This window comes from Eleginops maclovinus, chromosome 6 (assembly GCF_036324505.1).
Source record: "Eleginops maclovinus isolate JMC-PN-2008 ecotype Puerto Natales chromosome 6, JC_Emac_rtc_rv5, whole genome shotgun sequence".
Taxonomy (NCBI): Eukaryota; Metazoa; Chordata; class Actinopteri; order Perciformes; family Eleginopidae; genus Eleginops; species Eleginops maclovinus.
The window spans coordinates 5501234-5528047 of NC_086354.1; the positions used below are offsets into that span (position 1 = coordinate 5501234).

The 26814-nt window shown below is 39.9% G+C and overlaps 1 protein-coding gene across 1 annotated transcript; it reads left to right on the forward strand.

The window, feature by feature from the left end:
- Positions 1-1533: 1533 nt before the first annotated feature.
- Positions 1534-24191, forward strand: LOC134866282 (BMP/retinoic acid-inducible neural-specific protein 3-like). Its single transcript, XM_063886368.1, has 8 exons — positions 1534-1881; positions 2005-2275; positions 8310-8512; positions 11964-12181; positions 15859-15964; positions 17662-17898; positions 20883-21105; positions 23033-24191. The coding sequence occupies exons 2-8, from the start codon at positions 2037-2039 to the stop codon at positions 24156-24158; spliced, it is 2352 nt and encodes a 783-aa protein (XP_063742438.1). The 5' UTR covers positions 1534-1881; positions 2005-2036; the 3' UTR covers positions 24159-24191.
- The last annotated feature ends 2623 nt before the right edge of the window (positions 24192-26814 follow it).

Consider the following 26814-nt stretch of genomic DNA (forward strand, 5'->3'; position numbering starts at 1 on the left):
AAAAAAACACTGCTGGGAGATAATTAGCCTATTATCAAGCTCCTTTAACACTTTTAATGTTTCTCGTTCACACTGAGAGGAACACGCTGTGATGGCAAATAATGAGGATAAATGACGTATAATGGTAGATGATCATCATCACCAGCTTCATCCTCCTGCCATCTAAAACTTGAATATACTTGCTTGAAGTATTTACAGTAGATGCTTTACTTGAGTTAAAGTACCAATACATTATTGTCAAAATACTTAATTACAAGTAAAAGTCCTGCAATAAAAACAGTTTTATCAGAAAAATATACTTAAAGTATACCAAGTAAAAGTAATCATTGGGCAAAAAATTGCCTTTATGTGTGTATATAATTGTATTTATATATGTGACATTTCTTGATAGTATTATTGCATTACGTAGCATTTCACTGTTGTATGTAAACAAAGTTCTTATTTACTTTTTGTAAAATATTTAAATAATTTGACTCTTTTGTGAATTAAAGCGTTATTGCGCTAGTAACAGTTTTAGGGATGCATTTCGTTAAAAGAAGGTAACGCTGTTAAGTAAAGGAGTAAAAGTACATCATTCCCCTTTTAAATGTAGTCGAGTAGAATAAAGTAGCATAAAATGGAAATATTAAAAGTAATGAACGAGTATTTAAAAATTGTACTTAAGTAGACAACGGACTGAACTGGAGGGTCAACACTGACACTGTGTACAAGAAGGGGATGAGCCGACTCTATTTCCTGAGGAAGCAGAGATCCTTCAACGTTTGCAGCAAGATGTTGGAGATCTTCTTCCAGTCTGTTGTTGCTAATGCACTTTTCTTTGTTGCCGTCTGCTGGGGGGGCAGCATCAGAGCCGGTGACACCAGCAAAATCAATAAACTGATTAGGAAAGCTGGCTCAGTCATCGGCATCAAACTGGACAACTTTGAGGCTGTGGTGGAGAGGAGGACTCTGAACAGACTGTTGTCCATCATGGATAACCCCACCCACAAGGACAGGTACAGGAGAACATTCCTGCCTACTGCCATAACTCTGTACAACAATTCACCTCTGGCTGGCAGACAACTCTCTGCTCCATAGCCTCTCTTTGTTAACTAGAACACAACATTCTCACTAGACACTTTACATTGTACAATTATATTTTATTTAATATTCCATTCGTTGCACTATTATGTATATAATAGCCTGCTTTAAATTCTAATTTGAGATGTCCATACTTTAGAATTAGATATTTTAAATGTATGTATTTCTAATTATTTGCTATGCCTTGTATTGTATTATGCTGCTGCAACACAACAATTTCCCAGTTTGGGATTAATAAAGTAATTATCTTATCTTATCTTACTTGAGTAAATGTACTTAGTTACTTCCCACCTCTGTTGACACACTGTATATTTCACCCTCATTGTGATGCACTTGCTCGCCCTCTTGCTATCTCACTTGTAAAAAAGAAAAAAGCTGTGGAAGAAACAGCTCTCTGTGTGGAAGCAGGAGCTCATTCATCCACCAGCTCACTGTGCGGAGGGGGAGGGATAACAGCTCGCAACATTAACGGGAATCCACAAGAGCAGCAACTTTAAGGATCGTATAGTGCATTAAAAGGGTTCTGCACAGGATGGGGACATACATATTTTGCCATATCCTGCGCGTGGACATCCCCGGAATTATCTCTGTGTTTAAGTAACGTCTGTGTGCACGGATGCAGGAGGATCGTCACCCAAAATAAAGTTGAGTGCCAGCAGAGAACAAGTTGGAGTAGCTTGGGAACATCACGGATGAATGCATTTGGTCGGCTCACTGAACTGGAGAGGTTTAATTTGGGACTCTCTCAACACAGAGTTCACTTATTCCCGAGTGCGCATTTAATCGTTATTGCAAAATCGGGTAAGTGTGTTATGGTTAGGAAAATCGCTACTATAAATACTGGATATAAAAGGAATTTTTCAAATGTTCGCGACGCACTACTTTTTCACCCCTAAAATGTGTGAACTGTTTGTCCTCTTGCAGTCCGGAGAGGATGAGGTGTCGCTGGGTGAAGCATGAGCTGTCAGAGAATCAGTCATAAGCGGCTGTCTCTGCTATGGGAGGGGGCGGCTCTCAGCCTCTGGCTCTGCTGCTGCTGCTGGAGCTCCGCGTCCGCCGCCGGACAAGGAGACGGTGGACCCGGCTCCCTGGGCTGGCTGCTGTCCGATAAAGGGCCCTTCCAGCAGTCCGTGGAGTTCACGGAGGCTGCGGAGAGGTACCAGCAGGGTTACAGCACCAGATACAAAATCTACAGGTGAGGTGTATGGCGTGTGCTTTATGCAGTGGCGCAAAGTAACTGAGTACATTTACTATCAAATCTAGTACCATCTAAAAACAATTTGGAAATAATTGTAGTTTTATCATTGTATACTGTTTCATACTTCAATTACACTGCATTTTCGGAGTAAACATTGTAACTTGTGTACTGTGTTAATTTAATTGACAAGACCAGTTCCATTCCCATTCAAACTATTAACACAACATATAAAACCACTAATGAATTATGATCTATAGGTATGTTAAGACACCTTGAAGTAAAAAAAAAGAAAGAAGTAAATTGGTTCAATTTAACATGAAGTAATTTAAAATTGAACCTAATAATTTGTATTTAGACTTGATATTTCGAATGCTAATACTTTTTGTACTAAAGTAACATTTTGAATGCCAAACTTTTACTTGAGTATTTTCACAGTTAAGTGTTAGAACTTTACCTTAAGTAAATGGTCCTTTTTCCTCCTTTGGCTTTGTGTGTATTGGTGTATTTACCTTTTTGGGGTTTGAATGTTTGCAGCTATTCATTCCACCTGAAATACCACCAGATAATTCCAGCGAATGACTTTGAGCCAGAAATGAACTAATCAGTGGAAGCAGCAGCTGTAGAGTTTAGAATTAAAACCTGGACACTCTCAGAATTTGGCCTCGCAGGTATCAAACACCTGCACCGTATTAGTTGCAAGTGAATGAGCAAATCTGAAAAGCTATCGTAGCGATGCAAAGAGTGCCCCTTGCTGACCGAGAGCTGATCAGTCATGTGAATAGCACCAAATATTGATTTATGCCTTTCTTGCGCTTTTTGCTTCATGGTGTGACATTTGATTATTGGGTAGGAGTTAATTCCCTTGACAGTGTGTAGACAATTACTTCCTTTCAGTGACTTCCTTCAGTGTCCCTGAGCCAAACTCCACTGATGCTTCATTTCTCTAAATGTTCCTCACAAGCATTTTGAAGTGGCAGTACACTGCAACTCTTAGGAGTCCATTATGTTAATTGACACATTTTCTTCAGTGTTTAAAGGTATGAAAGTTTCCCATTTAACGGTCTAAAAACAGCTAGACCTTGAATACATACGTAGTTGAGTTGTTTACTTATAAAATCCCAAATGTTTCAAACAATGTTCAACCCAGGTAAAAACTATAATTTAATCAAGCTAGGGGTGCATGTTATTTCATTACCTATAATGGAGTCGTATTTCCCTTCAGCATGCGTTAGCGCTGTGGTCTTGTGCTAGAAGCTGTCAAAAATTAAATTATTATTTTGTTTTAAGCCTCATTTTTACAATACACTTTTAATGTCAGAACAAAGGATTTTAGACATTGGATGTCCTTAAAGTTCTTGGAAAACAAGCTAAGGTAACATTAGCGGTAGCCAAACATTGTCGGAGAAACCAAATCATTTTTATGTTAAACTGATTCATTTGGTGTTTTTGGCAGTTATATTCAGCGTGTCTGTTTGTTTTGGAGAGGAGGAAACCCATATGGATAGTTGGGTGTACAGTAAAAACTTCTTTAACAGATCTTACGTTATCAGAGAAACAAGCTAAGCTAACGTTAACGTAGTTTAAAACACCTCGGGAACATACAACCTCTGGGAATTCTGCACCTGGTAAAAACCTCCGGAAAGATTAAAAATAGAGGACTCTAAAGGAGTAAAGCTGACTGCAAACTCCTATGATCCCATGCATGCTACATCACAACTGCAAAACTACATATTTTCTTGTTATATTGTTTGAGAGACCCCTAGTGGCATCAAAATGCTATATTGTGCATTAAATTAGGTTACGCCCATGCAATAATATTGGTCTTAATTGGATATTTTATATATAAACGTTTTTGGTTTCTTGAAAGTCCTTTGGTATTTTGAAGCTTGATCTAGTAACAGGGTCACTATTGCTGAGGAGAAGACATTCTTGTGAAGTCTGTTCTTTCCAGCCATGACACTGGTATTGTGTGTGTCATCATTGAGTGATGTGTGTCTGGAGACCAAGTGTAGCTACAACAACCATGAAATAAGTTTTCATTACTTTTTCAGGTGCTATATTTCTGCCCAGTAGACAACTTCTTACATAAAAGCGTCGCAACAATGCAAGATGCCTTCACTAATCAAGGTCTGAATTCGAAAATGGCCGTGATGCGAAAAAAGGGTTGAAAGTGGCTCTGGTCCCTCGAATTTCGCCCTCCAGACCAATAGGGCTTAACATATCTTTACAGATGTACAGTTGACATCAAATGAAGGCTGAGATTGAAGACAGTGAGGTCAGAGGAAAGGCATCCGAAGTAAGGGGTTGCGAAGGGACCATTTGGCGGCTCACTTTTATGGCCCAGCCCAATTTGGCATCGTGGCTAGAGTGGCCCCATAGAAAGATGGTAATAATTTAGGTGACTTATCAAAGTCTCAAGGCCAAAGTTTCTCCTTCTGAAGAACAAACTTTATAGTCTGCTATATGTCTAGGTGCATAAATCAACCGTTATCTCCACTCAGGGATCTTTCAGGCTGTGGTGTTTATCTTGAAGTCAGCTGCATTTTTTCCAATAGACCTGCTGAACAAATATCCCAAATGCCCCCTGACTTGAGGCTTCTTTTTCGACACTCTTACATAGTTAGCAGAAATCATTGAAAGTGACAAAGGAGCGGACACATTGGGCTGGAGGAACACCCTTCTGTATTGGTCCGCTGACGTCTCACTGCTCACGAGTGTTTCATCCCCAAGCATTAGATCCTGCACCCTGTCAAATCCCTGCCGGAATTTCTAACACAAAAGCTGTTTTTAGGATTAAGGATTTTAGAAACGACCTCAATATGAGACTCAATTTCTGTTTTAGAAAACTGCTGTAACAAGATAACTGACAGTTCATTTTTCTGTTTGGGCCTGTTGCAGTGATGCTATCAGTATTTTTCCCCAATGCATTTTGGGAAAACAGAAGGCATTTATTCTTATAATAAATCATACATTTTTTACCGGTCCCTACAGGCGTGTAGATGCTCAGTATTTTCTGTGTGCTCAAAAATAGCCCGGAGGCTAAACTGCTATTATGCCCCTTTCTGACCTCTGTAATAACTGAACCATCACCATTAGCATCACATTGCTGTCATTCATGAAGCAGCAAGTGCTTAAGATGTCAATTCAATCTTCAAGGCTCCTTGCATAATGTTTTCCCTTCTAGGAATTATTTTTTCATCACTATTGATTGCTTACAGTATACATTAAGCCTTTAGAAAGCCAATATATTCCTGCAGCACACACCGCTCCATATGTGCATGCTGATGCAATAGCTTCAGGCTAAACTCTGGGCCAAAAAGCCTGTCTCTCTACCAGACACGGACACTCAGCCTGTCCCCTCGTTGCGATGATTGGCTGTAATGAGACTCTCCACACTGTCCCGTTTCCCCAATTATATCAGTGCCGATCATTTTTCTCTGGGCAGCGATTTGATTGCGTCCCAGAAGGAGAATGAGGTACACATAGCTTTAGGCAGCATGGTGGGAGAGGTAGACTGATGCTATGTTAGGACAGAGGGAAAGAGAAAGAGTGATGCCACAGAGGTAAGGGGGGAGAAAGAGAAATAGAGAAAGGGAGAGCAGCGGTATCTCCCAGATGGCTTGTGAAGTGCTAGAGTTCAGCAGACTTGTGTCCAAGGGGCACAAGATAACAAATGATGGCAGCTGATAATGTGCGACTTTATTTTGGTTTTTACGCCTCTCTGTTGCTGTGGGAGTCACAGCGCTGCATGTCAATAAGTTGTGTTTTATGGGCGCGGGAGTTATTTAAAGCTGTGAAAAGCTTGTTCAGACAACAGTGACAGATGATAGAGATTCACAACTAGTGGGTTACGTGGAAATGTTGCAGAGTAGCCATGCTAATTTGAAAAAAAGAAGAAGGTAGGATCTGTTAATATATAATTACAGGTATAGTTGTTTTAACGAGGGCACATTTGCAGATACATTTGACAACCTGAGTTATTTGTAACACCTCAACATGATCTTAATAACAAAAGAAGTAATTTCAAATGTTGTGACATTTTGAAAAATAGACTCATTAGTCTTGACGAAAGTTGGATGAGACGATATGGTGCAACTGAACTAGATAGATATTGCAAAACGGTTTTATCTTCCCTTTTTTTTCAGGAAACTTCCAGCGTTAAAGTAAACTTTATTATCAAAATCTCTGAGTGTTTTACAAACATGGAGACAGAAATGCTGATTCCCCCTGTCCTAAGGATAATAAAAAAATAAAATAAAAATATATATCTATATATATATATATAAAGCTATATATATATATATATATAGCTTTATAGATATATATATATATATATATATATATATATATCTATAAAGCTATATATATATATATATATATATATATATATATGAACAGTACACAAAATAAGAATAAAATATTTTTTTTAAAGGCACAACAATAAATACATAAAAATTGAATTGAACAGCGCATATATCTACAGGTAGTGCAATGGGTGTTTAAGCATGATGTAGAGAAGAAAAAGTGCCTGGAGCTGGATGTGTGTGTTGGTCTCTGTGTGTGTTGGGGGGGGGGGGTTTGGTTAAAATCCAAATCCATTCGGGGTAGGGGGGAGAGCCAGGAAGGAAGGGATAGGGTTCAGCATCCTAACAGCCTGGTAGAAAACTGTTTTTTAGCTGGACCGGAGGCTGCAGAACCTTCTCCCTGAAGGCAGGATGCTGAAGAGGCAGTTGGAAGGATGGGAGGGGTCACCCACAATGCTCTGAGGGTGAGGCGGGTGTTGAATATGTCCAGGAGTGATGGGAGCGAGGCACCGATTATCCTCTCAGCAGTGCTCACTGTGTGCTGCAGGGTCTTGCAGCTGGAGGCTGTGCGGCTTCCGAACCACACTGTGATGCAGCTGCCGAGGATGCTCTCGATGGTGCCTTGTTAGAAGGTGTACATAATGGGTTTGGGGGCTCCAGCTCTCTTCAGTTAGCGGATGAAGTAGAGGCGCTGCTGGGCTTTCATGATGATTGATGTGGTGTGTTTCATAGTGATGGTCACCCCCAGGAACTTACGTGGCCAGCTTGTTCACCTTCTTCCTGTATTTGCTTCTTGTCGTTGTTGCTGATGAGACCCACCACGGTCGTGTCATCTGCAAACTTGACGATTTGAGCTGGAGGGGATATTATACAACTGTTTAAAAATAAATGCTGTTTCAAAGTCTCTTACAAAAAACCCAATGCAGAATATAAACAAGGACAATTATAAAAACGATAAAATATAAATAAAAACTTGCAAAAAAACATAATTTCAGGCCTCCAATTAAGACAGTACAATACAAAAAGGAAAATATTATAAATAATATGTAACATTTAAAAAAAACAAAACTGTGAAAGCAAAAATGTGTTAACGTGTCATAAACTACCAAGAAAACAGGCTATTTGAAATGAAAAAGTAAAAGTGCTGGAGAAGGGTTGAAATCAAGCTCCTTCACTGAGTGTTAGCAGAACAAAGAGAACATTTACTAAATGCATTGTTGAAGAAAAAGTTTTAAAGCTTAAACATGAACAGTACAATTTAACATCCAGTTCCAATCTATTTCATTGAAGTTATTTGGAATAGTGCAAGTAAAAAGCTAACAATGCATAAATAACCAACCACAACCTGATTGACATGAATCTTTCCTCCCTTTGTATAAAATAAATCGTTTTTATACATCAGAGGCATATAGAGGTCCCCAGGGGTTACATTACCTCTTCATCTTGTGTTAATGATTCATGTGCATGTGTGTAAGGTCAGTCCAGTATTATATATAGTACACATTCACCTATGCTTTGCTTTTTGTACAGCTTGTTAAATAGCCGCCTGGGGCCTTATACACCACTAAAGGCCAAGCCAAGTGAGCAAATGTCTCAATCTCAAAAGTGTGTGTGTGTGTGTGTGTGTGTGTGTGTGTGTGTGTGTGTGTGTGTGTGTGTGTGTGTGTGTGTGTGTGTGTGTGTGTGTGTGTGTGTGTGTGTGTGTATGTGTGCTGCTCTGTCTCCAGGGAGTTTGGTCGATGGAAGGTCAACAGCCTGGCGGTAGAGAAGCGGGATGGTTTGGGTGGCAGCGGGGGCCTGGCTCTGCCCCTCGACCCCGACTTCATGCACACCATCCGCCAGCTGGGGAGGCGTCCGACCCCCCAGACAATTACAGAGAGTCTAATCAAGAAATATGGCACCCACCTCCTCCTCTCCGCCACTCTCGGAGGTACGGTTGAGTACGCAGAGCTTCAAAGCAAGCCTGTTTCACACAGCTTCAAACGTGATTTGGGTTTTTTTTCAGCACATGGGGCACCGATTTTACCGTCTGTTGCCTTCTAAACAACAGAGCATATAATAATATTTCTGGATCACTGTTTTTCTGGCTCTCAAAAGACATGAAATCATCCTGGTTTAGTGTACAAAAAATTAATTGGAGAAGGCAGTGAAAGGCAGATTTAATATATTAGTTTGGCCGTGAAAATGAATGGAGGAACAGGATTTGTATGCAATTGGCTTATCTCTTTTAATAAATCAGCATTAGATATTGTAATTTATTTGAAGAAGATTGAGTTTGAAAGTGTTTGCTGTATAAAAAAAACAACACAAATATGAAGGAACTATCCAAATGCAAATTCAGTTGAAAACAGCTATTGGCAATGAAACCCTGGATTAATTTGATGTTCAGTGTGCTTTTATGTTTTTCCCACACATGTAATAACCATCCAAAAATCCACAGTAAACATCAGTTTGGCTGCGAGTGTCTCAACACTGCAGACAAAACAATTCTTTATAGTTTTAATATTTCAAACCAGTGTTCAAACATCTCTCAGGCACAAATCCATCAAAACAACAGACCAAAAAATCCGATCCTCCGACTATAGACTTAGCAGAGTGCCATGCAACACAGAAATGATCACCAACCAAGTAAAGCTCTTGAAACAGGACTTTAAGAGCCTTAATGAGCTGTGGTCTATAAAGGCATGTCATGATCCCAGTTTTATTCCGTTGCCATTGAGTTTTGAACGGTTTTCTCCCCTAGTGTCATGTCTGTTTTTACTTCTTGTCTTTGTGTGTTATCCCGCCTGTTTGGTTTGTCTGTCCTGGTTGTTTTGTTATACGACATAAAATATGTCCGTAAATACCCCACTTGTGAATGTCAAAAGCTCCAATGCATCTTCAAAAAATGCTTCGCTAAGAACTTGCTGAATGACACTTCCAAATGTCATCACATCGAACATTAACCACCTTTAGATTAGCGGTGCCGTTTTTCCAGATTCAAGATTCAAAGGTTTTAATGTCATATGCACATAAACCATAGTGTAGAAATGGCAATGAAAATCTTACGTCCAGAGCTCCTCCAACATTGCAACATAGTTATATAAGACATAAAACAATAAAACTAATTCAAAAATAAAATTTAAAATGCAACTGTGATTTAGGATGTTCATATCCAATATAACATTAGCTTCTGGTTATTGCATTTACGCTTAATATAATTATAAAGTGCTGTGTTATTGTGATGATTTCTATCAGAAAAAAAAAGTTTCAAAATCCAATGAAAAAATCCTATTGCCTTTTGCACTTCGCTATATGAAGATAATTGGACAGAATTTGCATTAGATTAGTCCCTATTGACAATCGCAGGGTTGTTTGTCATGAATAGTTGCTAATCCGAACATATTATCTGCCCAATTGAACCTTTTGGTGAGGCAAGTGTGGCAAGGGACCAGTTTGTGAAATTGGCCAATGAAGCCTATACAAAATAGCCTTGCCTTGCTGTTAGAGTTAATGGAAGATTGAATCTTAAGGTTTGCTAAGAACCCTAACCGTGCACACTCAGTCATTTAAACTGCACTCAACACTTTTTTTAAACTGAATTCTAAATGACTTACATGTTTCCCAGTAACTCATCCTTTTTCTTCTGAGTAATTGGGCTTATTAATGACCTGTTAGTTATGTAGGTCACAGTGTAGAAGCTATTCTATTGCTTTTACCTGCAAATGTACAGTAACAACCCACAGCTGGATATAGCAATTTCACATCCTTTCTTTGTGACACACATTGTGTGTTAGCAAAAGAAGCACTGTGGCAGTTTGAAAAAAAGGTCAACAAAAAAAGGAAGTTATATCACGTCATCAAAAAAAGTCCCAGGGTCAGACACACAGATATCCTACATTCTTTGCCCTCACAAAGACTCAAAAAGCAGTCTCGTTTATAAAGCCGCACATACTACTTTCCATTCCAACAGCTAGCCATGTCACAATTGAATATGTCATAAAATGACATTATGTCATAACTTGAAAGAAATGTAATATATTTTCACTTCATTTTATACTCAAATTATTTCATAATCTTTCTTATATTTTAATCAACAATCGGAACGCAATATGTAATACTTTTCCCCGCATTTTGTATTTAATACATATTTGGTTTTAGAAGCTTTTACCCAAAAATGAAATCATGTGTATTATTTTTATCCCAAAACAAATGTATAACATCATAGCAACAACGTTTTATTTTATGCATTTAAGCAGGAATCACACTGAACCAAAATTCATTTGAAAAAAAGGTGCAGTAGATGGCCAAAACCACATCCCCATATTTCTTATTTTTCCTTATAACATAAATAATGTAGAGCTGAGGACTTCCATTATGACTAACTTCTATAAAATGCATGTATTACAACATTTTCAGAAAATAATGGCAACTCTCGAATCTTGTAACAATCACTTCAATATGTCATAATTTATTACAAAATGACGGAAAGTGTGTTTACAAGTTATTAAATAATGAAAATGTTTTATATATTGTCAAGTGAGTACATAATGTGTAGTTTGTCACCCTTCAACATCTGTTTGCAAATCAATACTGCCCGCTCCAGCACTCATTAGACCTGTCAATGAGAAAATAAGTATTGCAATTTCATCGCCAATGCTCTCCAACATCTGTCATGCCGCCCAGCTGTAGCTATTTATAGCTTCCATATTGCTAATTCATCACACAAACCTGTAAACCATCTCAATCTTCATTTTTAAAAGTCACGAGGAATGATCAATGATTCATTTAAAGCTGTACCAGACTTCAGAAAGTTCTTCACAGTTTAGGAGAAATTTAAAAGATCATTACCGGGGAATTAATGGCTTGATTGTAAATAAAAAGGAAGATGACATTTCTTTAGAAAACAGCATGTGCACCGGTCTTAAAGGGGTCCTATCTTGTTAATTTTCAGGTTCATATTTGTATTTTGTGCCTCTACTGTGACATACCTCCATGCTTTATTGTTCAAAAAGCTCTATATTATATACTGTATGTACTGTATGTGTTTTGTGCGTTCCTTTATGTGTAGTTTAGTTTAACTGGCTGCTTTGTGTGGAAAGTCTCCATGAGAGGAACATATTTTATTATTAATGTAACTTTAGGCCGATTTAATAAGAATATTTAGAACAATTAGCAGAAGTTGATCATTGATCTCGGGTTAGCTCTCTGTTCCTGGGGAGTTTATTAGGTGCAGAGACCTTGTCTGTGCCTTTTCCTCTAATCATCCAAACCAACAGTTCCCCACAGCACTTAATCACGACTGCGCTCTACCCGATCTGAAAAGATACTAATGAAAGGTGATTAGTGCCGCTCTGTCAGAGCTAATGAAGCCCTCCTTCCCTCTATCTCACTGTCACCAGGGGAGGAATCTTTGACAATATTTGTGGACAAAAGGAAGCTCAGCAAGGAGTCTTCGCCCGCGGGGGGCGATGGCAGCCGTAACAGCAACAGGAACTCAACGACGTCGGGGACGGTGACCCTGGAGGCCCTCCACCAGCTGGCTGCCTCCTACTTCACCGACAGAGAGAGCACACTGCGCAGACTGCACCACCTCCAGATCGCATCCACCGCCATACGGGTACGTGGAAGTCAACCAAAACTGGGTTGTACAGGCTGGTGGGCGGGACTTAAGTTAGTTAGGCTTGAATGTTTTTAACATGGCAGCCGGGTCACAAATGTTCTCATATCATGGCAAAATACAAAAACTGACAGAATCTCAATTAATATTTCATTAGCAATGCCTAGTTTTATCTGAGTTTACAAACACAGACTGACACTGCGGTACTGTAGAGACTCCTTTACTCTGATTGGTTGTTTTCTTCCAGCACGTGAATTCATGGAAATGCCATACAGAGCCTTTGAGGGTAGAGGAACATGAGTTATTACCAAATGATCTGTGTCTTCTATCACTATCAGCATTAAGTGAAAAGTTTACAAAAAAACCAAACCACACCTTTTAATCATAAAAAACATTAAATGTTTAACTAAAATTCTTCCTACAACTGCTGATTACGCACAACACCAGGGCCGGTCCTGCGCTATTCTGGGCCCCTGGAGCAACACCCCCCCACCCCCCCCCCCCCCCCCCCCCCCAACCCCGAGACGATACACAGGATCAGAGAGCAACATCGCGCACCGCAACCCACACGTATTTTTGGATGGACAGGATTTTGTAGACATGGTGATCTGTTGTGGTGGAGATCATTTAAACAGCTTTATATACAGCCGGTTTTTAACATGTTAACATAAACACTGCCGGCCCAAAAAAAGGTCACAAGCCTGTGGGGGGCAGTGCTATGATCTGGGGTTGCTGCAGTTGGTCTGGTCTAGGTTCAGCAACGTGCCCAAAGAATGAGGTCAGCTGACTACCTGAATATACTGAAGGACCAGGTTATTCCATCAATGGATTTTTCTTCTCTGATGGCACGGCATGTTCCAAGATGACAATGCCAGGATCCATCGGGCTCAAATTGTGAAAGAGTGGTTCAGGGAGCATGAGACATCATTTTCACACATGGATTGGCCACCACAGAGTCCAGACCTGAACCCGATTGAGAGTCTTTGGGATGTGCTGGAGAAGACTTTGCGCAGTGGCCTGAATCTCCCGTTATCAATACAAGATCTTGGTGAAAAATGAATGCAAGACAGAAATAAATGTTGTGACATTGCAGAAGCTTGTGGAAACGATGCCACAGCGAATGCGGGCCGTAATCAAAGCTAAAGGTGGTCCAACGAATATTAGAGTGTGTGACCCTTTTTTTGGCCAGGCAGTGTACTTAACAAGCATATTTTAGTAATTGTGTGTAAAATCTTAATCTGAAAAGTAACCAGAAATGTTAGCTTTAACATAAATGAATTGCGGCTAGAGTACAGTAGCATAAAATAAACATACTTAAAAAAATACCTCAACATTTTTTGGATTTGTTATCTTACAGAGACTCAGTAGCAACTCATAACATGTGAGAGCAAAGTCAAGAGTAAAGTTAAAAATTATGACAGCTTAAGACACCGTGCGCTTACAAATCCCTTAATTGCAGCCCAGGGAATTAACATCCATAACATATTAAATCAGGTAGGATTAAGAACAAATGCATATTTACAGAATTGGCTTGACACCTGGAGATGCACCTGTTGTAGCTGCAGGGGTTCAGCAAATATATCTCCTTGTTTTTTTTTCTTCTCTTTGCTGTGCAGTTTATTGGCACATAAACTCATGTGTGCGAAAGGAACTGGTGTGATATGATTTGCATCAGATGCTGTTTAATACATCTGTTTAACTTTTATGGTAAGAAGGTCAAACACATCTTTTCTAATGACCTATTAGTGTCAGGGTTGGTTAAACAGGACCCCAGTGCAGTAAATCAAGGTGAGGCAGGTAAGGGTCCAAACAAAAAGCGAGCTTTATTCAAAAGCTGTTGACGAATACACGATGCAACAGTAACACAGTACATGGAAAACACTTAGCTTCAGACATGAAGGGCGACAGGAACAGGCAGGTATCATGGACAAGATCAGGGAAGAAATGACGACGACCGAACAACAGACAAAAGGGCAACAGGGACTAAATACACAAGGGTAATCACAAGACAAGAGACAGCTGGAAGGGGGAGGAGAAACACAGGGGCAACAGGTGAACACAATGACACAGTCAGGCACAGGAGGGAAACGCAGACAGGAAGTGAAGCTTAACATGACACAAGAGGGGAAAACCTTTCAAAAGAAAACACAACACAAGGACATGACAGACACGAAACCAGGATCATGACAATTAGGGGCTAATTGACTGGAGTTTTTAACTCAATAGAAAACAATTACAAAATACAAGGCCATTGCCTCCCAATGTACCAAGCTTTCAAGAGGAGGGTGAAGAAGCAGAACAAGTGAGCAGTGGTGCGTCCTGTACGATAAAACACCAATCATCCATTTTATCATCTGAAGTGGCCATTAGTGTGTACACATTAATCAGCCTGAGGGGCAAACATAGATGCTAAAGTGAGTAGCCAATGATGAAGACAAGTGCCCTCCCCCCCCTGAACTGAGAACATGCTCCTACGGTTATGCATCAGATTGATGGATTAGAAATATCGTTCCATTAATTTCCGGCCAGCCCACTTCCATTCATTCGCCACTTTGCAGAGTGTGTGGAGTTCAGGCATATTGAAAGTCAGAGCGAAAGAAAGGGAGCGAAAGAGCCAGATGAATGCTACATTTTATGAGGGATGTAAAGCTGCACTTCTGATACATGGCCTTTCATTAAAACCACACACGGTATTGAGGTGTTTGTGAGAAATAGGACAGATTGGTGGCATAAACTTATGCTAATACCCAGTAAGTTATGTGTTTTTCTGTTTCAGAGTGTCAGAGTTTGAAGGTTCAAAATCAGGATTAATTACAGATAGAAATAAGCCGAGAAGTGAATCGGTTCTTCAGACGGAGGAAAGCTGATTTTTTTCTCTCAAATCAGAACAAATTATTCCGTCTGAAAAAGCTTTCTAATTGAAGACCTTTTCAATATTACTCAAGTGAATCACTGCATTCAAAATTAATTTGAAGCATAAAATGCCTTGGATTAATTCTTTTCAGATTACTTTTTTTTAATGCACAAGTAAAATGGGTCAATATATGCAAGATTGGTGTCAAAGTTCTAGTTTCTGGTTCAGCCCATTGTTTAGTTTCTTTGGGCAAAGAAATCGCACTGGAGTACAGTTTGGTTATGTGCAAGTAAAAACATGATTCGACCCAGATCTGACCCAACTGAAGGAAGTGTGCTTTTTTGGATTTTACCAGCTCCTGTTGTGTTGTTTGCAGCCATTGTTTATTTTTCACCCGCATGTGAATGTAAACTAATCAGTGAACAGGTCCTTCAAGAGCAGAGGAACTGTGAACACAAACCAAACTTGAGGCAATATGCAACATTGTAAGAAACTGGTCCCTGATTTGGACCAACAGCATACGCTATAGGTGTAAAAATACCCTTAGTACATCCACTGTGATGTTTTGTTTTTTAGGGAGCATCCAAACACAAGACCACAAATAATAACTGACTGGAAATGAAGAACAAAAAGGTCCTGCAAATCCTTATTGCTCCTTAACATTACAAGAATGGCTAGTAGCCATGTTAGCATTACAACAGAGCTAGTTTCCAGTCCATATCAACAGAATTAGATTGAAAAATCAAAGAATGCTACTGTTGGGATGACTCGAAGGAAAGACAATCACAATACAAATATTCACATTCTCTTTATTTCCTTGCAGGTGACAGAAACCAGAACTGGGCCGCTGGGATGCAGCAACTATGACAATCTGGACACAGTCAGCTCTGTTCTTGTTCACAGTCCAGAAAACAAGGTTCAACTGCAAGGTAATCCGGCGTCCTTAGATAGCAATGGTGACATATGCAATAGCCAAATATATGAATGTGATTCTGATCTGCTCATTCGATAACGGCAATGAATAATATGTCCAGCATTATCTGATATGTTAGTCAACAAATCCAATGAAACAACCAAAACCAAAAATGTAACTGACTTTATTAACCTCCAATCCAATTATTTACAGCCAAAGAAATAAATCTTTACAAAAAAAACAATCTGTTTTTTAGTAAACATGACCCAAACAGCGGCAAATTCCTTTCCCGGGAACCAGCCGTGGATGAATTGACATTTGATGAATTAGTGAGTGTGTGTGTTGTGTATGTGTGATCATGGTAATGACAGAACAGTTAACCCAGTGCAGGGATTTGGCTCATCTATCTAACTTAAATGGAAGGCATTTCTGTCTGACTGTCGTTCAATTTACTTGACAAATGTTCAACCGATCGACTTCACACTTGGCGGCAGTATTGCTGAGGACTCAAAGCAGTGCAGTGTTGAGTCTGAGCTCTTCCTTTGGACTCATCTATTAGTATGTCATTGATTCTCAAAGTGGGATCCAGGCACCCAAAGAGTTATGTGACTGTCTCCCAGGTTGTATGTCAAATATATTTTTTAAAAGATCAAATTCTGCTGTATCATTAAAAAGTTCATATTCGAAGATGGTGAACAGTTGTGCCAATTTAACAGGCACATTGTGACCATGACTACAATCCACCAAATTAGCCAGTTAGCTTAGGAGAATGGAGCAGTTCACTCACACAAAAGCTAGCTAAATAAGGAAACATGACAACAGTAATCAAGATTGTTTATCTGTATGAAACTGGTCTGAAGTTTCTAGGTTAAAACATTTTAGAATTTAAATAGTTCTAATAGCATCGAATGTGAGGCTACCCTGAGCTAGCTAACAGAACAATCAAGCCAAGTAGGAAGTCATTAATATGTTCATCTTGCGCTGTCACAAGCTTTGATAAGGTAGAATAAAAATAGTTCCTAATTGAACATGCTCACTACCAGGTCTGTGGAATATTTTTCCATAAAGAGACATTGCTGTAGAGTGTTTCAAATTTATTTTTTGGGCACTTTGAACACCACAAGCCAAGTGCAATAGTTTCATTTTATTGGAGAAAAAGGCAGACACCTCTGCTGTTGATATATCTTACAGTCACCGACTCACTCCTTTACCAGATAGAAAGATATATTACATGACAGTCGCATGACTTCACGTCACACAAGCTAAAGAGGGACTCTGTTTCTGGCGCGATGATGTTAAGTAATCCTATTTAGTCATTTTGCTAGAAACTGCTTTTTTTTTTAAATACATAGAAGCTTCAGACTACTTTAAGTGGTAGAACAAAACATGAAACTATTTGAAGCTTGTTTTAGGCACAGACCAATATGAAGGCATCTATTCAAAAACTGTTGAGTTTGAGGGCACCAGAAGTGGCCAAATGCTCACTTATTTCCGGGTTTTAGGACTCATTCCTGCACCACTCTATGGAGTTCTATGTAATATGGGTGACGTACAGGTTTTTGGCTACTTTACAGCAAGAGCAGTTCAATGTTGTTTTTTTGATTTTTTCGTGGACTTTGATACTCTGATAAAAGAAACGCATAGAATATAACATTATTCTTAAATTATAATATGACCTCCGCACATCTTCATCCAGTCTTCTTCCTTCCACAGGGATGCAGGTCATCCTACCGGGCTACTTGCAGAGCAGCTTCATTCAGGCGGCTCTCAACTACATCGGCTGTAAATCCGAGGGCCAGTTTGTGTGCCAAAGCAGCGATTGCTGGTGTGAGTGCAGCGTGGACTTCCCCCAGTGCAACTGTCCTCTCTCTGACCTGGAAAATTTGGAAAGCAACCTGCTGCGCATCAGAGACACTCAGAGGGTTACTTACCAGGAGTTTGAAGAATCCGGTGAGTCGGGGGTTTTAAATTATTAAGACATAACAAAATTGGCCCTGAAAATGGTAGGCTAGTATACACAGGCTAGAATAGTGCTTTCAATGACCCAGAGGTGGAACATTGGCTTTCCGGCCTCAATGCCGCTTTTCCAACAACCTGGAGTCGGAGCTGGAGCTGGAGTCGGAGCTGGAGCTGGAGTCGGAACTAGAGCTATAGGATAACAGAGTAGTCAATATAGTCAGAGTAGCCTCGCTATGCTATCCTACATCACCTGTCTAATGCCTGAGACACTTTCATAACAGCGGTGTGATGGGGGGGTATGCATCAGCTAATCAATAAGAGGGCACGTAAACGGTTAAATCATGACGCAAACGATGACGCAATGAGGCAGCTCCACTTGGGCTCCACTCGGCCTCTGAGCAGTGGAAACACAAGGGGTGCTACAGGCTAGAACCAGAAAAGCGCCAGAAAAGCAAAAGATCGGCTCTTGAACCAGATCCGGTTTGGTGGAAAAGGGGGATAACAATGCTTTATTTTGGAGTACAAGGTATATATTGGTAAAAATTATACATTTAAACTTGGAAATAAAAGCTTACATGAACTAAAACACAAGTATGGTTTTTGTTCTAAATGCATTCTTGGCTTTCAAACTCTGGCAGCTGCTAAATATTTAAAGTACATGTTGCTGATTTTACTAACTAACTTCTAATTATTAATTATTTCAATGCAGGATGTGAATACTGTCTCCACCACTGCTCTCTTCTCATGAAACTTGAGAGAAGAAAGGCAATTATTTCACAAAATCGTCATTTCACTCATTTTAAACTCATAACAAATGAAGGCTACTAATAGATATGTTTTATTTAAATAAAAGATGAACCAAGATAGAATATTAATAATGTGAGGATATGAAACAATAATGCAAGCGTGTTGTGCTACTCTTCCGTGTATAGCTACATTACAGTTAGAGTACCACTGAGTTTTTCCTCATGGTTGCTGAAAGTAACTCACGGCCACTGTGTAGCTCTATTATTGATTGTGTGGCATTGATTCAAAGGCCCGCTAAATAAAAGCACACTGTACTTGCCACATTCACGGCTCCTATAGTAATCTCCTTCAGCTTCAAAAAGGCTTCTACACTCATAAATGAACCAGCAGTTACAAAACGCCTGGCCTGCATCCAAGCACCTAATCTTGTATCACTGTGTCGATATCGAGACAGTACTATAACTACTCTTAACATACTGTCTCAGTAGGATAGTGGCCCGAATGGCCTTTACACAAACGTTTATGCAGATACTTGCAGCACACACTCCCCTATAGTAAAACACCTGCCTAAAACACCTCCATTGTACTCCTTTGTTTACTTCAGTAACATAATGACCTCACTATGTAACACTCCCATTTTCTATTGGCTCACGCTTACATAAATTATAGCTCCAACACATTGTACATGATAGGCTAAGGGGACAGACATCTGTTTGCGGTCGACCAATCACGACAGAGCCGGCCAGCTAATCAGAGCAGACTGGGCTCTGGTTTTAGACAGAGGGTGAAAAGAGGTGCTGCAGCACAGGCAGTATGAGAAAAAATAAAGAGCTTTTTGAACATTAAAGCATGGAGATATGTCCCAGTAGAGACACAAATGATCCTGAAAATGAGCATAATGTGTCCTCTTTAAAAGAACTTGTAACAAAATGTCGTCTCTATTAAGATGTGGCATTCTTCTGAATGCTCATTTCTGTCAGGAAAATCTCTGTCCGTCAAATAAATTGGAATGTTACGGTTAACTTTACGGACTACTTGCTTTGCAGACTATTTACATGCTGACAGTTGTTATATTTATTTGCTTAATTTCCATTTTCCATGCTGGTAATTTTATGACTTAATCTATCCAATATTTACTGTGGCAAAATGGATCTGCCTATATCAATTCATGTGATTGCTGGCATATATCAGTAGCAGCGTCGATTTGCATTTACATATAATAATTTCATCTGTAGCGTTTCATTAATTCACTGTCATTCAGCGTTTGGAGAATATTCCTCCTACCTCTTTGCCTTTATACTATTTTATCCTCTGCTGAAGAAATACTAAGCCTTTTTAAAATCCTCCTCCTTACTTGGAACAGTTTTTACCATAAGAGCTCTCTTAAGGGCGGATGCTTTGTGAAAAAACTTTGATCCATACCAGAATCTAGTCCTAACTGTGAGGGAAAATTTAAAAAAACGTAAGAATAGAAGGAATTTCCTTTGAATTTTGTCACTGATAGCAATTCTTTGTACTAGGAAGCTTTATAAATAAGGCCCCGTATGATTATTAGCCTGAACTGAGAGTAATTAACCAAGATATGTGCAGCCACTCTGATGTTTTGTCACAAAAATCAGGAGTAAGAACCTGCTGTTGGAACTTTATCCAACATTTCTAGTTCCCCATGTAGGCTCTTTGATGTTAGATGAAAAACACAGTAGCGTACTTTTGATAACACCCTGTGGTTTTTAATTAAGACTGTTCCAAAAATAAAACAATATATAAAGAGAGAGCAAATACTTTGTTTGACTTTAGGTGTAATAAATGTGTCAAATGTGTTCTCGAAACATGTCAAGGAACTTTTCAGACATATCTGTTTCTTTTGGTGTATTTGACACATGGGATTTAGGTGAGCGTTGCTGAAGGCAGGACTTTTTCCTTCAATGTTATCATGCCTCAAAGGTGGGTAGAACTGTATACAGGCACCAGGTGGTGATTAACATATATCCTTTCGTAGAAAGATAATGTGTTCTCTGAGACATCTGCATTCCCGCTTCAAAAGAAAATCCCAAAACATGCTTTTCCTGGCATGTTGCAGCTGTTATTTCTCCTCTCGAGCTGTTTGCTTTTCTGGGACAAACAATGAGGAGTAGACAGTTTCTTTTCCGGGGGTATTGTTAGCCCGCGGCGCATCGCCACAGGCAGATTTTTACTTATTCATGTTCTTTTTTTCCTCCCTCTACCAGAGGAGTTCCAAAGCTTTGTTGGGAAACTGCCAACCCATTATGCTGTGAACACATCTGTCGTGGAACACATGTGGAGGATGGACGCCAGCCTGCTGCAGCGCTACCGGCAGCTGGAGGCCGGCAGCAACCAGCTTCTCGCCAAAGCCCACCGCACCGTTAACAAGCTCTTCAGCCTCAGCAAGAGGTGCGGAAAACAGCCCAAAATACTCCTGCAGAGGGCGAGGTAAGAGGCAACACAAGAACAAGGGGAGGTGGGGTATTTCTACTACAGCCTGTTAACCCAAGGTGCTCCCCAAAAGATTATAATTATGAAAATGATTTATGTGCCAGGCACTGTGAGAAAGCAGCAGAGCGGGACGCTACTTATTAGAAGGCACTTGAGGCAGATCAGTCGTGGAGTGAGGTGAAAAGTGCTGACAGGAACAAAGGTGCTCCTCTCTATCAGGGGCAGGGTTAGGGGGGTTATTTTCAAGGGGCCCTATTTTGCTTTTTAGGGATTTCCATTTCCTGTAGTGTGTTATTTAGGTTTTTGTGCATGTAAATTGTCTGCAAAGGTTAAAATCCCTTGTTCCCTCCAGAGAGAGTTTCTCTCCCAACCATTCCCAACCCTGCCTGAAACGCTTCCATTGGACTCCTTTGTTTATTTGCGTATCATAGTGAAATCACTATGTGACACTTTTGCTTCTACTGGCTAGCACTCCAGCACAAGAATTATAAGTGGTTAACTAATGCAGCACAGGCAATATGGCATTAAAGCTGGAGACATGTCCTATTAGAGGAACCTAATACAAATATGAACGTGAAAATGAGCAGAATATGTCCTCCTTTAAAAGACCTTATCCTAGAATACAACTTGTTAGGGCTATTGAATATTTGTTCTGCAAGTATTAGACGTTTTACATTCTGAAAGTTGTATTTATTTGATTCTGTTTTCCATGCTGGTAGTTTTATTACTTAATTTATTATGGGAGAATGGCTCAGCTTCTATCAAATTCTGTGATTGCTTATTTTTTAATCCGTTCTGGCTTTTTGCTCAGTCGCACACCCCCCTTGGTAGTCTGCTTCAGCAGAGACCATGGTGGTCTTAACTTCACTCAGATGTATGCCTCTCTCATGAACTCTATGTTGATAGCTATTTCTGGCAGGGGAATTAACTAAATTACGTTATCCATTAGCTCACTAGTTAAACGCAGGCACTGCCCCCTTAGTCCACAATCCAAAGGGTGTGATAAAGACTTATAATGCTTGTAAAAATAATTCAATCATGGTTCACGGTTACTGGGTTAGACGTGTTTTGTGTTTTGTATTTGCCATTTGCTTTTTCAAATCAAAAGACATAATTATAATTTTCAGGTTCATATTTGTATTTTCTGCCTCTACAGTGACATGTCTCCATGCTTTAACGTTCAAAAAGCTCTTTATTTCTCTCATACTGCCTGTGCTGCAGCACCTCTTTTTACCCTCTGTCTGAAACCAGAGCCCAGTCTGCTCTGATTGGTTAGCTGGCTGGCTCTGTTGTGATTAGAGATATCCCGCCCCTTAGCCTATCACGTACGATGTGTTGGAGCTGAAATTAATATAAGCGTGATTGTTACATAGTGATGTCATGATGTTACAGGGTTAAACAAAGGTGTCCAATTGAGTCTTTTGAGGATGGGGGGATGTGTGGGAGAGAAACTCCCTCTGGAAGGAACTGGAACTGGAATGTCAGCCTTATTAGACCAATTACAACCACAACAGTCTATATTACACACTACAGGAAAGGGAATTCCCAAAAAGCACAATAGGCCTCATTGAATATGATTATCTGCTGCAAAGGAAATATGAAAATTTGAATATGTGTGTATGTGTTTCTTTCTTTCTTTCATCACTACCAATATGTACCTCAGAAAGAGAATTGAAGTGATTAAAACATTCATTTTGGTCTTATTTTGCATTTGGAACACCATCAAGTTTGAGTTTTGCTAAAATTGTGTTTTTTCTGCACATCAAATCAACCCCTTATTCAGTAATAATGTTTTTGGGCCAAACATTTACTATTGTTACATAATCATGAAAATGAAAAAGACTCAATGTAATGTATTTTGTATTAGCCTTCTAAGCCATATTGTATCTCTGAAGTGTTTAACACAATTTCATGTCGTCCTCAGGCCTCTGCACTTCTGGTTGAGCTACGCCCTCTCCATTTTATACTGCAGCGAGAACAACCAGGTTGGTGTTTACAGTGATGAGAGCCGCAGCTGCTCCTGCCCCTACTCCCATCCCCCATGCCAGGGCCTCATTCCCTGCTCTGTTGGCGACGGTACCCGCTGTGCCTCCTGCTCCACGGAGAACAGGACCCGATGCTCCAGCTGTAACCTCGGCTTCACCCTAACCCAGGGAGCCTGCCGCCCCGCTGTGCCCGACCCTACGGACCCCTACCTGGGGTTAGAAAGTGACCGTGACCTGCAGGATCTGGAGCTGCGCTTCCTGCTACAGCGTCGCGACCCTCGCATCGCTCTGCATGGCGTTTTCGTGAGCAACGACGTGAGGGTCAACACTTGGTTCGACCCGTCGTGGAGGAAGAGAATGCTGCTCACCCTCAAAAGCAACCGGGTGAAGTCCAACCGCGTCCACATGCTCCTTGGACTGGCGCTGCAGTTTTGCCTCACCAGAAACAGCACTCTGGAACCGGCGTTGTCTCTGTTTGTGAATCCCTTCGGGGGCAGCCATTCGGAAAGCTGGACCATGCCTATAGGTCAGCACAGATACCCTGACTGGGAGCGAACCAAACTGGATATCCCCTTGGACTGCTATAATTGGACTTTAACTCTTGGAAACAGATGGAAGAGCTTTTTTGAGACGGTACATTTCTACCTGAGGAGTCGCATCAGGGACCCCGCGGGATCCAACAAGAACACAACGGTGTACTACGAGCCTCTGGAGGCCACTGAGCCGTCTAATAACATTGGCTACATGAAAGTCAACAGCATGCAGCTATTCGGATACAGCGTGCACTTTGACCCTGAGGCGATTCAGGACCTGATTCTGCAGATAGATTACCCGTACACTCAGGGATCACAGGACTCGGCCCTGCTGCAGCTGGTGGAGCTGCGCTACAGGGTTAACAGGCTCTCTCCTCCAGGGGCCCCACACGTGGATCTGTTCGCCTGTCTGCTCCGCCACAGGCTCAAACTCTCGAGCGCAGACGTGACCAGGATACTCACAGCCCTGCAAGCTTTCAGTGCCAGGCAACCAAACTACGCGGAGTACGAGGCGAACAAACTGTGTAGTTAATGGAGATTAACTTGATGTTTTGTACTATTTCCTCTTGCCACAGATAGGCCTGTATCCTCTGTCAGCTGGATCCATTTGTGTCAAGTGTGTGGTATGTTGTTCAAGGCTTTGTTGTACATACACTATGTGCAATTAAATTTGATGTTTTCATAATTTCAGTGTAGTTTTATGGATTCAATTTACTGAAAACTAAAATCTCACATATTTCACTATAATATGAAACAAATACATTTTGTCTAAATATGCAATAATAAAAGGGTGAATAGGAAAAAAAAACGTTTGCTTAAAGATACCAACATTCAACTTCCAAAGTCGATTACTTACATTGAGATCATTTTATTGTATAGTACAAGTCTTCCAAGATGTCACTTTTAAATATGCAAATAAGGCATTATCTAATTAAACTGGTGTTAATTCAGATACAACATTTTGGACATGGGATAATGCCAAGTTCCAAAAGTATAGAAAAGGATTAGTGCCACATTTTAATTTTCTTTTTTTTAGATCCGACCAAAAATGAATTATTTTTATTTGAGTTCTGAGAAACTTTTTGGAGACTTAATTTCAGAATTAAAAAAAGAAAATCAATTTTGGCCCTAATCCTCTTCCGTAAAAAAGAAGGGTGTCAAACGTTTTGGAGTTGGATATCTCCTTTTATCACTTCATAAATCTTATATATCGTCAACAGCCATTAAAACATTTCGCCCTGTTTTTAGGAATAAGATATTCTATAATTCACCCTTTGAATTATTTATGAACCAAACTCTCCAAAACCATCAGAATATAGATAGGACTGAAAGCGGACGTCTGGTCTGCTACTGAAGTGGAGATTTCCGTCTCAGACTATGAGCCTTTATAGATATGTTTTGTAAAATCACATATTGGGAATACATATTTTACGAATATGTATCAATTTGAAACTTCCTGTGTCCCCACTTCCCCAGACAATTATTTGGTGAATCAAAAGTTTCTGTGAATTGTGCGAATGAGGAATAATCTAATGCTAGCTCTTGATGAATTCAGAAGAAATCTAGTCATGCAAAATAGAGAACGTAAATAAATAAACACCTTTTTGATATTTTCTTTCCACTAGTCCAAAGAAAGAAATGCAATATGTTAAAAATAACCATGATTTTGCCTTTTGTGCCTAGCTGTATTACTCTGAACTGTCATGGGGTTGGTATGATCAGATTTGATTGACAGAGGCCGGACAACATGAACAGATAACCTCACAACTGCTCTCAAGTTTTTTAAATGAGGACAAACTGTCAGTGCATGTCAAAGCGTGAATGCATGATTTTCCAAATTTGAGAAATTCAAACCAGTGACCGAAACAATCCAGAAATCTCTCATGGGGAAAAAACAACAACTAGCCCATTGCTCATCAGAATCTGAAACAGAATCAGAAACAAGTTTATTGCCAAGTAGGTTTACACATACGAGCAATTTGCCTTGCTGTATATGGTGCAAACATAAGGACCAAAAATATAACAACTATAAAAAGCTATAAAAAACAAAACGATTTTAACTTCAAAATATAGAAAAAGTATTAACATGAAATATAGATGTAAAAAAAAACATAGAAACTGTTCTATGTTTCCATTTCTATAATACATTAAAAATATACCACATAATAATGTGATTATAGCACTGTATAATGCAAATGTGATTATTGGTCCAACTGGTCAATATTTGTTTGAAACGGCATTTAATCTAAGTGACCAGCAATTATGAATTGATATGAGACTAGACTTTCAATATAAATTGCATGATGATGATTGCTATTATAAATAAGGCTTTTAGATTGAACGTGTAGTGCTATAAACAGATAAGAAAACATTGAACTATGATTATACAGTAATGCCTGTACAATCATATTAAGGGTTACAAATGTATTAATGTTACATTTGAGTGTTTCTTTTTGCAAAACTCTGAACTATAATTTGTAAGTAAAATGTGGATTTTTGATTGGTAAAAATGTCTAATTGTTATTGGTTAGTTGTTAAGTGCTTTAAAATATAATCTTTCCGTGCTATAAGCATATTATAATGCATTATAAGTAAGTTAACAATACTCAGCATAGAAAGGGCAGCCAATAATGTATTGAAATCATGGAATATTTGAATCTCTTTTACACAAAAACCCATCTACTACTATCCTCACATAGCCTTATCCCACTGGAGAGTCTTGGTGGTGTGTGCTGTGTTGTTTTAGCCCATCTGGAGCCTCAGAACACAAGGTCTCCATTCTCTATTGAGGGAATAGCCTCGGCACAGATTACTAAGTATATAGTGTGAGAAGAGAGGGTCGGAGCAGCCTGCCTCTGTTCCTCCAACGTCCCCGTCCGCCATTCACAGTTACTGTGATAGATGAGCTGGGGCGCCGCAGAGACATGCCCAGCATCAAACAACAGTAAGCTGGGTATCAGTGACAACTGGATAGTACACTTGCTTGGTGCCGAAGCGAGTCCGACCCTCAAAAGAGTGACTCTGACCGAAAGGGAAATCAGCTTTAATCCCCTAAAGGCTGTCAACAGTGGAGCCTCGGGCGAGCGGCATGCTGCGGCTTTGATTAGACGAGCATCTAAATAGCTTGCAGCAAAGACGTAGCTTCATCAAGATTCACCTGACATGTTTCTCCTGAGATTAAAGCCAGA

What these genes read in the sequence shown, in the direction of transcription:
- LOC134866282 (XM_063886368.1), top strand. Translation starts at nt 2,037, where the DNA reads ATGAGCTGTCAGAGAATCAGTCATAAGCGGCTGTCTCTGCTATGGGAG. An exon ending in CCTCTCCGCCACTCTCGGAG is followed by an intron (nt 8,513 to 11,963) that starts GTACGGTTGAGT and finishes CACTGTCACCAG; the next exon opens with GGGAGGAATCTTTGACAATA. An exon ending in AAACAAGGTTCAACTGCAAG is followed by an intron (nt 15,965 to 17,661) that starts GTAATCCGGCGT and finishes TTCCTTCCACAG; the next exon opens with GGATGCAGGTCATCCTACCG.